Genomic DNA, 16,377 nt, shown 5'->3' with positions numbered 1-16,377 from the left:
CTGTGACATATTATACCCAAAAATTCTTCATACAGTGGACACTTATTCATACACTTTGACCTGACCATGTTCTGCTAAAGTGTTTTTTTCTTTAATTGCTAATGCGACCTTTTACACCACAGACTAAACAAAATGAAGCTTTGCTTGGTAATTAGTTGAACTAAATTGGTTTGATCTAACTGTGACTTAAATTTAACAGCTGATTGGTTGATTGTAATCCATTCCATACCTTTCTATCAACGATCTCCGATGAATTTGTTCTGACACAGTTTAACTTTGAGTTCTTGTCATAATTTTGATGACCATTTTCTAAACTATAGCGAATAAACTGATAATGTGAGAAAATGTTGAAGGTGTCTTAATACATTTTTGTATAAATGTCCTAATACCATCTGCATCCGACTGACAGATAAAAATTATAATAAATTAGTTATTGAAAGACAAAAGGTTTCCATAGACAGTAATACATGTTTAAATGACTTACTGAGTTATCATTCAAATAATAATTAATGCGTTCATCAGGAGTCGAAAAGCGCTTCTTGAAAGTGAAATGATTTGTGTAAATCCAGTGGTCAAATGTTTTGTGGCCTCTCAGTTTTCCATGTAATTAAAGCCACCTGACTAATGGCTGGTCTGTGTGGGCAATTTCACTAGACTTTCTGAATGTATATAAGCGATATGCTTTTTTCTTTTTAGAAAGGAAAATGTAAACCATGAATTAGGGGGAATCAATAAATTATGAATGATTTATTGTTGTATGAAAAATATGTAATCATATCATCAATAAAAAAAGTAACTGTAGGATTTTAAAACGCAATATATCTAATTACAAGTACTTATTTTTGGGAATCTAATTAAGTAACATGTAATCAGATACTAAATTACCCAGCACTGCTGACAGGCATAAAATGAGATCAGCATCTCTTATAAAAGGGCAGATATCGCTGGTATATATTTTCATCTACAACCATTATAATGGGAGACACATGATGAATAATAATTGCATTTAAAAAAGTTTATTTTGAGACAAACCAAGGGAAATAATAATAATTGAAAACTGAAAGATTTGCCAGCCGGTTGCTTTGTCGGGGGGGTGAAGCTAAAGTGCAAGTTGTAATGCCATTGGCTAATGCATACCTGTCGTTTTGATTTCAGCAAATCACTGTGGGTGAACGCAGACAGCCGGATTAATATTCATGAGCTCAACAGCCTGACGCCACATGCAGGGAATTATTTATTTATTTTTTGCCACAGGCAATGAATATGCAATATACCTGAGGGAAGACGACGTCATCAAAAAGACTGACTGTTGTGAGTAATGTTGTTCAAAATAGATACAGATAAAACATTTTATGTTTAACTTTTAGCCTGTTATATTCAGATCTCACTATTTTGTGTCTTTTCACAGACACACTGAATGACAAATAATGTCTCACCACTACCAGTATAATTCTATTATACTATATAATACTATACTATATAATTCTAAAAATAATAACATGTACCTTCATTCGTACGGTTATGTAGTCGCACACAAACAAACCAGACAAAACCGCAGACCAGTTTAGGTTGGTTGAAGCCAATTTTCAGCAGGGTTGTAATGAGTGAGATGTGGCACTGCAGGAAGAAACTGATGGCACAAAGCTCAGAGCTGCCTTAAAGTGAATCACTTTGTTGGGAAATTGCAAGTGAAAATGTGTGTCCCTGATGCAAGGTCCACATTTATACAATTCTCCCATCACACTTCAGATTTGCTACAGCCCTGCTGCCATGACAACAGCTTTTATCATGACATCACCTCCCTAGAGTGACTCATACTGCACAGGTCTGCTAAAAAAAAGTGAACTGTTTGTGTGCATGAGAATGAGAATGAGAGAGAGAGAGAGAGAGAGAGAGAGAGAGAGAGAGAGAGAGAGAGAGAGAGAGAGAGAGAAATTTATGAGTTTGTCTAACAGCATCTAATCAGTAAGGATGACAAACAACACACAGCCGGAGACGATTCAGTAGACATCCACATATTTAATTCTCTATGTAACAAAAATAATTACACGTCTTTGTTCAAGGAGCTTTACGATATTGAAAAAGTGAACAGAAACCAGACATTTAAAAATGCACAGCAACACATACCGTACAGAAAGCGCATTGTATTGCACGACTGGACACAATTAATCCCTTTTCAGTATTTTTTGAAGACATAATCAGAATCTGCACTGGATGGTTATACATGTGACCAACTTACATTACATTTTTACGCTGTATTATAAACAATTAAAGAAATTAATTGGGTTATCTCCAATTTTATGTTTTATAAAGTCTTTGGCACAAACAAATCTCTTATTGGACTTTAACATAGGCATGTAAAGAGTCAATTCAAGTGGTGAATCAGCACATTGCACAAAATCCACCAGGCCCATTTTGCACTTCCCATAATCATTACCCATGACTATAACTGTGTTTATGTAATCTAATCACAGTGATCATTAGATAGTCAGATGGTCAAGACATCAGACTATACATTGAGCCACGCTGGTACAGATCTGAACTGTGGTAGATAAAATTCAATGTCTTAAAGGAACACTCCACTTTTTTTGAAAATATGCTCATTTTCCAACTCCCCTAGAGTTAAACAGTTGAGTTTTACCGTTTTCAAATCCTTTCAGCCGAACTTCGGGTCTGGCGGTAGCACTTTTAGCATAGCTTAGTATAGATCATTGAATCTGATTAGACTGTTAGCATCTCGCTGAAAAAAATGACCAAAGAGTTTCGATATTTTTTCCTATTTAAATCTTGACTCTTCTGTAGTTACATCGTGTACTTAGACCGACGGAAAATGACAAGTTTCGATTTTGTCATTCTAAGTACACGATGTAACTTCAGAAAAGTCGAAACTCTTTGGTCATTTTTTGAGCGAGATGCTAACGGTCTAATCAGTTTCAATGATCTATGCTAAGCTATGCTAAAAGTGCTACCACCAGACCCGGAGATCGGCTGAATGGATCCGAAAATGGTAAAAGTCAACTGTTTAAATCTAAGGGAGTTGGAAAATGAGCCTATTTTCAAAAAAAGTGGAGTGTTCCTTTAAAGTCCTCCGATTAAATATGACTGTCCCTTGTGAAAAAGAAGTACACCTTAGAATACTTTATTACGGAAACAATATACTTTAAAAGAATATGCTTAAATGCAAAGTGAATGTAATGTTTTTGGACACTTAATTGCATGTTAATTGCAATTAAATGAAAATGTATTATAGTTCGAATTGATATTAAATGCATTCAGCTGAACTAGAGTGATTTTGACCCAACTTGGTGCATCTTTATATGTAATTTCATAATTCTTTTGTCTTTGAAATGTGTTTAAAGTGTACAGCCCAAAGTACTGACAAGCATTTATTCACAAAAATATTTGTAATTACACATTTGAAATGAAGTTGCAATTTAGTACATTTAGAATATATTAGCTTTTACTGTATAATCAAGTAGGCCTACTTTACATGTGCTTTATTATGTCAGTAAACATATCAAAATAAGTATACTTCTTAAATAAGTGTACATATTGATTTAAAATGTACTTTAAAGTAAAACTTTTCACTTAACACTTGTTTTTCACAAGGGGTAGTACATTTAGCACAAGAAACCTACTTCGTAACAAAACAAGAAAGAGATTTCACTCTGTCGTAAAACAGCGAGAGAGGTGTGAGAATGTGATAAGAAATACATCCCACGTGGATTTCACAAGATTGTAAGTAGTGTAAAAGCAGTTTTGACTAAATGTGAGTAAAGAAATGGCTTAAACTGCTGTTGTTAATGAAAATGTAACATCACAAGATATGCTGCAAAATGAACCACAGGATTAAAGTCTTTGAGTATTGCTAAACTACGTTCACTATTGAAAAATAAGCCACTTAGATAAAGCTAAAATGATTATCTAAACATGAATAATCATTGCTATTGTGTAGAACAATGTTCCAGTAAGACATCCTCGTTGTGATCTAGAAGTATATTATGGTTTTGAAAGGGATTCTTGCTAAAATTCACAGATTTAAATGGGTGGCCCCCGTTTTCCCTGGACCTATATCACATGGGGAACTGAGTTGGACCCCCTCACCCCTCTCTGATTGAAATCATATGCTGAATTCGGAACCACATACTAGCATACTACTCTTACCATATCTTTCTATGGCAAAATAATAAAGAGTAGTATGCGGATCGCTTTCAGCAATAGTCTTTTGCTGAAGTTAACCAGGCAAGTTGATTAACATCTTTCACCACAGGGAGGCAGTCTAAAACTAAAGCTGTATTGCCTCTACTCACTATGTAGTGCCACAGTATTCTCATGTTATTAAGTATAGCGCAATAGTAACATTGACAGGTACTACACATTCTGCGTCTGGTTTACATTTGTGTCCACTTATATTACAAGAGTAAAGAAAGGTAATCCAACATTGACAATATTCATACAATTAAAATCCTTTTGGCTGACACTTGCTAAGCTTGTGAAATAGGAGATGAACGAATGAAGACTGAACTAAACTGAAGCTCTCATGACAAAAACAGCTCACCAGCCATACCAGGTGACGACAAACACGACGGCGTAATACTCCTAGCACTGGCGTGAAGATCATAAGAAAGAATTAATACAAAGGTTGAGGCATTTGTGTTCTCTTGCGTGAACTCACACTCACACACTGCGGCTTTCACACAATCACACCAGATTGCAAAGAAGAAACTGCACACATTAGTTTCCTCTCTTCCACAGACAGACCCACATACATAAGTACAGTAAAGTTTTTGTGTAAGCACACAAATCATTGCAGCTGTGTCAGAATATGAAAGCAGTTCTAAAGTAGAGAAACATTTACATGTACATATTAAGCATGTGTATAGGCATTATGTACAAAATGTCTTCATGTACATATATTGTCAGTTCCCTATCTAATAAACGCTACTCCTCATTTTCCGTCACTAAATATCTCCCTTTTACTCAGCCATGGCTTTTTGGTTTTATCTCAGGCCAATAACACGATCAGAAGATGCTTGGCTATGCTTTGTGATGGTATCGTCAGATTATGGCAATATGTTACTCGAGTGGGGTATAGCGCTGTATATAAAGGCACCCGCAAATGTCAAAGGATTCAGTCCTGCCCAGAACTCTGCGCTTTCTATATTTCCCCTCTCTAATGCTCTTCCTCAGGCAAAGCCTGCAATCAGGCATGTTGCTGCTCTGACATTATCAATGTAGAAAAAATAAATAAATTCCAAAGATTATATAATATTTAATAGGGATGCACGGTGTAAATATTTGGCTCATAAGCAATTTTCTTTTTTTTTTATGGCCAATAACTGATAAAAATGGAAATAGCCATGCATTATTTTTCTTTTTTGCTTTCTTATGATCTCAACACTATAGATAAATGAACAACATATACATTTAATTCTATTTTGTCTAAATAAATTACAAATAAAACATTAAAATGAATGTTTAAAATGCTACAGGTGAATTTGGGCATCACATTATAATGTATAATGGATATTTAATTTTGAGATTTGCTAAAGATTTCATGGTTACACTATTTTAAGGTGTCATTGGTGTAATTATATATTTAAGTACTGAGTAATATTAATAAAAAACATATACATACTATAGGTTTAGGGTAGGTTTAGAGTTTGGTCTGAGGGTTAGTTGCATGTAATTATGCATCATTTACTGTTATTACTGTGGTAAGTTCATGTAACACGTAAAATAAAGTGTTACAGATAGCATTAACTAAATTATTAGTGTTTTTTTAAAGAATAACTTTTGAGTGAGTATTGGATGACAGCAAAGATAATCTAAATGTAAAAATTTGGGTAAATGAGCATGCAGAATTAAATATCCAAATACTGGGCGATTATACTTACAATATCAACAAATACATAAAAAACTATTGTTAGCAGATTGCTAGCTACCGACATATCGTGCATCCCTAATGTATATTTTCATCCTTTGCCATTTTATCTTGGATTGAAATGCATTAAAAATGAATTATTGTTTATTTATAATTATTAAATTAAATTGTTTAAACTTTTGGCTTTTTCTGAGGAAAGAAATGTCTTGTATTAATGATTCAATCTTTCAATCTTTCAAACTTTCCGACTCTCTCTAAGGGCTGGAAAGAAGACAGAATGTGTAACAAGTGATACAGGAGTGAAAATTCTCTCTCTTGCATTACTTTCACTAATCATTCTATATGGCCATAATCATTGCCTTTGCACTCCCAAGATTACCATGCAGTCTAACTTGTGTTCAACTGTATGTACATTTTCTCTCATCATCTATTACCTACATCTCTCTAGAAGTCTGTACATGGTTCTCCTCCCCTCCCTACACCCCCCAGCCCCCTTCACTCATCTCCCTCCTCTCCTTCCTTACTTCTGCATGTCACATTGCAGTAAAAGAACAATGGAGGGGTCGCTCTTGGCCGCCTCTTTGAACTCTTCAAGCGTGATCTCATCGTTGTGGTCCTTGTCCATCTTGCTGAAGATTTTGTCCACACGCTGCTGTGGGGTCAGCCCGTCCTCGTTCATGCGCATCATGATCACCGTTCCAACCATCTTGTAGATTGCCTGGACATTAGAGACATCCCGAATCGACGGGGTGAACACACTTCTAAAGCAAACAGTATGTGAACCAATGCCTTCTCTGAATCCCTCACCTCAATGATCTCCAGCATCTCCATGCGTGTGATCTTGCCATCTCCATCCAGGTCGTACATGTTGAAGGCCCAGTTGAGTTTCTGCTCGAAACTTCCCCTGGAAGTGATGGACAGTGCGCATATGAACTCCCTGAAGTCAATGGTACCGTCGCCGTTTTTGTCAAATGTCCGAAAGGCATGCTGAGCGAATTTTGAAGCATCGCCATAAGGGAAGAACTGAAAGACAGAAAACAGATATGGACTTTTTAGTACACTTTTTAAAAGCTTAACTACATAGACTTAAATGATCATTCTTTCATCATACACCCAAAGCCGACTGTATTGAATTTGATCCACACGATCAAAACTTTGCTGAAAAACCTGTTGTACACAATCTACTGCATGCCTTCTGTCATCTGATAGTTTATACTTTTTTTAGCAACTAAAGCTACGGCCTTTCCATATAATTCTAAAAACGTCCAACTTCAGGCTGTGGTTCACATCTCTTTTTGCTGTGAAATCTTTAATGATTGTTCTAAAGTAAACATATGTAAACATAACTTAATATTGTCAGTAATATTTCAAGATGAACACTTACTGGACTGAAGCAACATAACACTACAGAGCTTTGATCATAAAGTTAAACATTTAAATGTAATCTTACTAATACATATTATTGTGAGATATAGAGAGACTGATATTTATATGCAATTTTTGTAATTAGTCTGCTAGACTGTTATGAAGATCTCATCTATACGATTTACATTACAGATGATCAGAATGTAATTGTACTTTTTGGCCAGTTTGGGCATCTTAATAAAAGTGAGTGTTTTTTTTTTTCTCCTCTTATGAGCTGCATGTACTTGTATCATACTATATACACCGATCATGCATAACATTATGACATTATGAGGTGAAGTGAATAAAACTGATTATCTCTTCATCACTGCACCTGTCAGTGGGTGGGATATATTAGGCAGCAAGTGAACATTTTGCCCTCAAAGTTGATGTGTTAGAATCAGGAAAAATGGGCAAGTGTAAGGATTTGGGCGAGTTTGATGCATGTGCTCCCCAGGCTAGCAAGGCTGGCCTGTGTGGTCCAATCAAACAGATGAGCTACTGTAGCTCAAATTGCTCAAGAAGTTAATGCTGGTTCTGACAGAAAGGTGTCAGAATAGCAGTTTGTTGCGTATATGGGGCTGCATAGCCGCAGACCAGTCAGGATGCCCGTGCTTATCCCTATCCATCGCCAAACGTGCCAACAGTGGGCACGTGAGCATCAGAACTGGACCACAGAGCTGGTCTGATGAATCACGTTTTCTTTTACATCACGTGGGTGGCCGGGTGTGTCGCTTACCTGGGGAACACATGGAACCAGGATGCACTTTGGGAAGAAGGCAAGCCGGTGGAGGCATTGTGATGATTTGGGCAATGTTCTGCTGGGAAAACTTGGGTCCTTCCATCCATGTGGATGTTACTTTGACACGTACCACCTACCTAAGCATTGTTGCAGACCATGTACACCCTTTAATGGAAACGGTGGCTGGTGGCTGTGGTGTCTTTCAGCAGGATAATGCGCCCTGCCTCAAAGCAAAAATGGTTCAGGAATGGTTTGAGGAGCTCAACAACGAGTTTGAGGTGTTGACTTGGCCTCCAAATTCCCCAGATCTCAATCCAATCGAGCATCTGTGGGATGTTCTGAACAAACAAATCCGATCTGTGGAGGCCCCACCTCGCAACTTACAGGACTTAAAGCATGCTGATAAACTTCTTGGTGCCAGATAACACAGCACACCTTCATGGGTCTCATAATGTTATGCCTGATCGGTGTATAAGCCATATGTAATAAATATGATACACAAAAAAATCCCCACAAATATTCATATTTGGGTGATATATCCCTTTAAAAAAAGTATTTTATTTAATTTTTTATAAAATCTTTCATTATGCTTGTAATTTCATGTATGCACCTTAGAGTCATATGAATAAAGTAAGTACATCTTCTGTGTAAAGCATCCCTTTGGGTGTATAGACAACCTTCACCTTGACATAGAGTTGCTGGAACTCTTCCAGATTAAGGATGCCAGTTGGACAGTCCTTCAGAAATCCCTTATACCACTGCTTCAGCTCAGCTTCATTGAACTCTGTACTCTTGGTCAAGTCATCTAGCACCTCAGGAGCAAGCTTGCTGTTGTGTTTCCCCATCTTTTTACACCTCTCTGTGGACAAGGTGGGAAAAGAACCATAAAATACATTCATGCTTTATAGATTGGCAGCAGCAATCAAAAACAGAAATGTATTGTGGACAACACTCTTGACAAGGCTAATGTGAAGGAGCAATGTAATGCAACTGCAGCATCAAATGGCAACCACTGTCTCCATCCTTTTTTTTTTTTACGTCTGCCTCAAGTATCATACATCATAAAGAGTACAGAGCAAGATTTTATCATTAAGGCAAACAATTATCAAATATAGCTGCAAAAAGAAGGCATGGTGGCTTAATACAAAGGTTGAGGCATTTGTGTTCAGAATGCCAAGATGGCTGTGAATGTCAGACCAACATATTAAAGACATTTTAATATGATTTTAGACATAATGGCTGAAAATCGTAAATTCGATCACTAGTAATATTAACTTTCGACCAATAGGTGGCACTGTGACCGAATTGATGTGGTGTGGTCAGAGTAAGGTGACGATACATGCAAAGTTTGGTGTCAATATGCCAAAGCATTATCAAATTTGTTGATGTGGTAAACAAAAAACGGTTTTGTCTATCAACACAAAATCCATATTTTTTTGCCGATATGGTCTGAAGATGATACGATTCATTTTTAGAGAAAATCGGACCAACGGTCTTGGAGGAGTTTGAAAAAAGGTTTTTAAAGAAAATCAAAATGGCGGACAGGAAGTTTGGCCGACTATGGCAAAATCGGTATCGATGTTCTCAGCAAGAAAATCATTACAATAGGCTAATTTAATCAAAAGTTTTTGGCAATTACATTATAACTTTTGGCAGTCCCCCGAAACGTTTAGAGTACCGTCAGGTCATGGTGCCAAAGACGCATACAGAGTTTCGTAACGATTCGACAATGCATTTGTAAAATATAGCATTTTACGTCAAAATTCGAAAGGGTTGACGCCCAAAATGCCCGATATTTGGAAAAATTGGGTATCGTTCGACTAGGCATGCTCTACCTAATCTACCTAGAGATTTTGTGATTTTTGGCCCAACTGTTCAGAAGTTATAAGCAAAAAGAGCAATTTTTCATATCTCCTGACCACTAGATGACACTGCGCCGAAACTGTGCAGGTAAACTCAGGTCATGATTGTCATAACACAAACCAAGGCTGAATCCGAGATCGCCCCCTAAACCCTCAATCACTATCCTACTTGAGTCCACTAATACAGGTCACTTGAATTAGTGAATGAAAACAAGTGAGCGAATTCGGACAGGCGCTGTGTGTACATCGGCTGTACACTCGTTATTGCAGTGCAATGTGGGATAGAATGAGTGCACTCAATAACGTCCACTATGGTTTCGGACACCACTACAAATGGCTGTCCCCTCAAATAGTGCCCTATTTAAGGGTATAGGGAGCGATTTCCGATTCAGCCCAAGATTGTTTAGAATCAAGCCTGCCGCACTCGTGTTAAAAACTGAAGCCAAAACCTCTTGATTGCCCCCAGGCGGTTGGTCCCAGTATAGGTCATAACCCACACGAGACAAACTAAACAATCAAATTACACTTCATATAATTTTCCCCCAAAGTTGGTTTCTGTCATTTTAGGCAGTTTTTATCACGCTGATTTCATTTCAAATTTTGGTTTTAGTTAGTTATTTGATGCTATAAAAACGGGGGGTGTGACGTCATGATTGACAGTTTTTTGGGAGGATATTGGAGCTTTAATTTCTACATTTCCATAACTATTTATTTCACACCAACATAATGAACTGTTCTGCATCTGCGAGAGTGTGGGCCAGCTTTTGATATTGCGGCTCTACTTCCTGCTCTCTACTGCCCAGACTCGGGCCCAAATCTGCGCAAGATGTCAGCCCCATATTCTGACCTCCGGCGGCTTCACTTTTATTCAGCGGAAGAGAATGAAGTCTTGTCGTCCATATTTTTTTTTACGGTCTATGGTCAGAATACGCTAAAGCGTTGCGGAGATATAGCCTCACATTAATTTAGGCGCGTGAATTGTCACAAGCCAAGGAATCAGGAATTATGTTTCTTGCCCTTATGGTTCAAAGGTTATTAGCTAAAACATAAGGTAAAACTTGGATAGTTGGTGGCACGATAGCAATTGAGTTAGAGACTCCAAAGTAGCTGTGGTTAAAGGGTTAGTTCACCCAAAAATGAAAATTCTGTCATTAATTACTTACCCTCATGTCGTTCGACACCCGTCAGACCTCCGTTCATCTTCGGAACAGAAATGAAGATATTTTAGTTGAAATCTGATGGCTCTGAAAGGCCTCCATTGGCTCAATGGCACGGTTTGAATCGCCAAATCAATCAGCGGTTTGAATCGCCAAATTTCAGCAGTTTGGTGGTTTGACACGCGATCCGAATCATCATTCGGCTCACTGATTCATAACGCTTCGAAGCTTCATGAGGCCGTGTTTTGAAATCGTCATCACTATATAAGTCGTTTTTTAGGGTTTTTTTTGCGCACAAAAACTATTGTCGCCGATTCATAAAGTTATTTTAGAACCACTGTAGTGAGATGGACTTTGTAACGACGTCTTAAGTACCTTTTAAGGGTCTTGAGAGTGTAACGTGCCATTGTGCCAATGGAGGCCTTTCAGAGCCATCAGATTTCAACTAAAATATCTTCATTTCTGTTCCGAAGATGAACGGAGGTCTGACGGGTGTCGAACGACATGAGGGTAAGTAATTAATGACAGAATTTTCATTTTTGGGTGAACTAACCCTTTAATGTTTAGACGGTCCTCTATCTGTATGCCAAATTTTATAACTTTCCCGCAAGCAGTAATATGGGCTGCCATAGACTCAAGAGCGGAAGAAGAAACGGAAGAAGAAGAATAATAACACCACCAATGGATACAATAGGTGTCTACACATCTTCAGTGCTTGGCCCCTAATAATGAAGACTATTGTGTTCACTAAAATGGTGATTCATGGCCTAATTTAAATAATTGTGTCCCCATTAATTTTCTCCATAGAGAAATAGATTTTTACTGATATAGTACAAAACGTTCAAGACAGACCTACTACTGAGCTCTGAGGTTATTAATTAATCAATGGTGCTTCATTTGAAGCCATCAGCTCTGCTGAAAAATCCAGCATAAACCAGCATGAATTATATGTTGGTCCTGGCTGGTTTACGCTGGTCTAGCTGGTGGACAAGCATAGTAATGCTGTTCTCAAGCAAAACATAGATAGTGTAAGCTGGTCCAACAGCACTACAGCTTTCCATGCTGGGATCCAGCAAACCAGCATCCCATGCTGGTCCCAGCATTCAAAGCATACCTTATACTGGTGACCAGCAATGCTGGATTTTCAGCAGGAGTCAGTGCATTTCCTAATTTTTTCAGATGAAGAACAACATTACCCATGAACCCTGAAGATAAAAATCCACTTCATATATCAAGGCCAGTGAAAAAGAGGGCGGCCACTGTTGCTCTATATTATTTGAAGCGAACATCTGAAAAACCAATCACAGTTAGCTTGTTGCATAAGGCAGCGGTTCCCAAAGTTGGGGCGTGACAAGGCTAAGGGATAGTGTACAGTCAGTTTATTTTTATGCCAAATAATTGTATTAATTTGACATATTTGATTACCTCAAAATGACCCACAGTACTCACTTGAGCAGTCTGTTATCATTTGTAGCGGTTGTTGTCATGCAATACCAGACCACTAGATGGCACGATTGAAAAATCAAAATGGAGTATTGCAGGGAGCCATGTAAAAATATAGATGAGGGATGTATGCTTCTGCATTAAGCATGGACAAGTTCGTGAAAGGACTGCCAGTGCCAGATAAACATAAAGCAGACGATGAATCTATGTAAAATTCACAAATACTGGTGTCTACAACAGGCGCAAGCAGTGCAACAGAAGAAAATAGAACCCATTATAATCAGTGATGCTCTCTACTGGAGCCTCTGTTGTGGCTCGGCTGTTGTGTCCGTTGCGGTGAAGAGTCAAGAAAATATGATGAGGCATATCTCGCTCTCAGATTCACCTGTACAACGGTGATGAAGAGAGTCCACTGTGTTGCTTGCCTGCCTCAAAATATTAGACAATATCAAGCTGAAAAATGTAAGTGGCCAAGGCAAGTAGTTAAGTAGTACTGTATTAATTACAATATTTCAAATAAATCCTATAGAAATTTGCAAATCATGCCTTAGAGTAGCTTTATGTAGCTGGCTATACATTCCTCAAAGAATCCTCAAAAAAAAAGGATCTGAAGGATCATGTGACACTGAGGACTGGCACGATGATGCTGAAAATTCAGCTTTGCCATCACAGGAATACATTATCCCCCGGTTTCACAGACAATGCTTAAACTAATCCTAGACTAAAATGCATGTTTGAGCTGTTTTAACTGAAAGAATCTTGTTGCACTGACAAATCTTAAAATATGTCAGTGGCATTGTTTTGCCTCAAGATGCACACTAGTAATTTTTTTTCCTTGGGCACGTTCATAAAAGTTACTTAAATGTCCTAATTGAACTAAGGCCTAATCCTGGCTTAGTCTAAGCCCTGTCTGTGAAACCGGGCCTAAATGTTAAAAAACCATTCGAATGGAAATGGTCTTTTTCCAGTGCATATTGTTGTTTTTTTCCTCTACAAAAGGATGGCCTGGCAGAAAAACCACTGCACGCAAAAAATAAAAATAAAGTGCAATTTGATGCATTTTTAACAAGATGAGAACATTGAGAGACTTTTTAATGCTTAATGTTTTGTTATGTTGGTATTTAAAAAGTTTGTGTTATGTTATTGTTTTTGGAGGTTACCATTGTGGTGAAGTGTAGAGCATGTGCTTGGGGTGAGGACCTACTAATAACTAATAAAGTTGTTTTAATTAAAAAAAAAATACTCTGGGCATGCCGTGGATGTAACAAAACCACCTTCTGGCAAGCCAATAAAATCTTGTAAAAGGTTTTGTAAATGCACTCAAAAGCTATTCTTTGAATTAATGTAATTAAATCATGGAAAGGATTTACATGTGATTAAATAGCTTTCTTTCAGCATTAAGCACTTTTGTTAGGCTAACTTAAATAAATGAGTTGGTCCAAAACATTGCAAATTAGTTGGGCTGACACTATTAAATTAAGCTGCGCCTAACCATAGTAAATAAGTTGAATCAACCTTAATACATTAAGTTGACCCTACTTAAGTACATTAAATTGGAATAACAGAATTGCACAATGCTGAAATAAAGCAAGTTAATCATGTGGAAAGACTTTTCATGATTTTTTTAAGTTCATTCAAAGAGTTATTTTTTTTGTGTGTTTGGGAATCACTAGCATAAGGGATGAAAACTAAAAAGAATGCAAAAGAAAATAAAACTAATAATTTTCTAAAGATACAAATAATATAACAACTATTTATGAACAAGTGAAACTAACTCAAACTAATAACTCAATATAGTAATGCTGTGTAAAGTGGACTGATTTGAATTTGTGACAAATTATGTTTCCATTTCTTCCATGTCTTTTAGTAGCTGTTGCCCGCTATTCTTTTGGGGTTTTACACTTTGTCATGACATTATGGCTTATAACATGTCTGCCTGTGGCAGAATCCGAGATATATTAAAACCAAATCCAAATGGCCTTGGGCCTTGAAAATGGATATATTTGGGTGTGCAAATGACAAATGAGGCACTGTGTTAATGAGTCATTATCTCCGCTCTCGGATTATTAAAGTTCATTAAATATTGAACAGGTCTAAATAGTTGACGAGGGGCACATGATGACGGAATACAGCAGCAGCTTTGCACAGGAACTCATCTGAGACATTCTGAGACCCGGTCGCCCACGGAGCTATTTTCTCCCCTAACGGTAGGTCATTTTAGTGGGATCATGATGACTAATCAGAGGTGAGCATTCATCTCCTCTCTCTCTCTTCCTCTCATTTTCTCTTGCTCTATTTCACTCCCTCTCTGTCACTGACCTTTTTTGCCATTCTGTGGTCTGGCGGCTTTGCTAATCTTGGCATCTTTCTGATTAGTTAACTTTAGACAGGGGGGTTTAATTAAAGATCTAAGTGGTTAATGAACTGTATGGCTGGCAACATTCGCCCCAAGGCTCTAGAAAGCTGATTCTTTTGGGGCTCGTGAGACAATCCACTATTGTTTTCAATCAGAATGGCTCACATCAAACTCTGCAAGCACTCCTGCCCACAGGCCAACCTTTGTTAACTCGTTTGTAATGAGTGACTGCTCAAAGAGTCAGCGTGCAAGAGGAAACAAAATCTGTCAATCATTACTCCAGGGCCCTCCTTGAAACTGCAAAGGAAATGAAGAGCAACTCCAATTGGAAAGCAAGGTCTGTTTATGAAAGTTAATCTACACCCATATTGCTTTGGATCCTGTGAGAGATCCTGTGGTTACCTGGGAGCTGTACCTTTAATAAGTTGAACACACTGTGTTTTTTGCCACAGATGTCATAATATCCTACAAACAAGGATTCATCTCATTTTATTAAAATGTTCAGATACACACTAAACATTTTTTTTCATGCGCTATATATAAAGACAAGGCTAAAACAAGTTTATCTCTGGTTGTTTAAGCCAAACATACACTACAGGACTAAAACTTTAAAAAAATATATATTTTAAACTACAGTCTAGGCCCAGATTATATCCAACTAGCAGCACCTGTCCATCTGAGTTGTATAGTGTGCGCATTGTGCCAAATTTCCTTTCATTATTTCTTCATTTACTGTTTTGTGAAAATCGGTAGGGCTGGTTAAAAATATAGATTTTTGCAATTGCAATCTTCATTTGAACTATCCCAATATTGATTCTTGAAATCACTAGATTGATCTTTACACTGTTTTCAGTGACTGCGTGAAAATATTTGCGTCACTTTCTGTTCTGCAGCTGTCAATGTGTTCAGCTAAACTCGCTTACTAAACTTGTCTGGACCCTGCTGTACATTTTTTAATTACTATGGACCCATTTCCGATTTCCAGGGTTTTCAAAAGCGGCATAGTTGGGTAAACTTCTATAGTGATGAATGGGAGATGACAGCAAATATAATTTTCGTATTCCTATTTGCTCCAATAGCAAAAGAATAAAAAATGAATGATAGCACTTTCCACGACTTTCCAAAAGAAGGGAAAAATATAGAGTATATTTAGTAGTAAATATAGTATTTGGGCTGTACTACCTCACAGAAGCTAATGATATATATTATTATGTCAGACTTATTTGATTTTACTTGCTTACTTGCTTTTAAGCAAAGTATACAATGGTTGTTTCTGAGTATGTGATATGTTTGACACATTACAGGGTTTTGTGCTGCAATATTGTTAAATTGTCAAACCTTAAATAAACCTAAATAGAGAGACTGATTACAGCAGTCAGAAGAGAGAATGATTTTTTTTTTTTGTAATTTACTGCTAAAGTAATATAACACAAAGTATAGATTTATAAATGTAATTTTTTTTTTAAATATTTAATTTTATAAAATAAAAATGATAAGATATGCAATGAAAATGTAATGTAAATTTGGTA

General features: G+C 37.2%; 1 protein-coding gene across 1 annotated transcript in view; it reads right to left on the bottom strand.

The window, feature by feature from the left end:
- Nucleotides 1-5,328: 5,328 nt before the first annotated feature.
- Nucleotides 5,329-16,377, bottom strand: part of hpcal4 (hippocalcin like 4) — a 30,514-nt gene continuing 19,465 nt past the window's right edge. Inside the window, exons 2-4 of the mRNA XM_079829972.1 lie at nucleotides 8,714-8,889; nucleotides 6,692-6,907; nucleotides 5,329-6,602 (exon numbers count right to left, since the gene is read on the bottom strand). Coding sequence (XP_079686098.1) covers nucleotides 6,405-6,602; nucleotides 6,692-6,907; nucleotides 8,714-8,875 — 576 coding nt within the window. The 5' untranslated portion in view covers nucleotides 8,876-8,889 and the 3' untranslated portion in view covers nucleotides 5,329-6,404. The remainder of the gene's footprint in view (nucleotides 6,603-6,691; nucleotides 6,908-8,713; nucleotides 8,890-16,377) is intronic.

This window comes from Gobio gobio, assembly GCF_949357685.1.
Source record: "Gobio gobio genome assembly, chromosome: 11".
Classification (NCBI taxonomy): domain Eukaryota; kingdom Metazoa; phylum Chordata; class Actinopteri; order Cypriniformes; family Gobionidae; genus Gobio; species Gobio gobio.
Note: the sequence above shows the minus strand (reverse complement) of the source record. Positions and strands in the feature narration are given on the sequence as shown.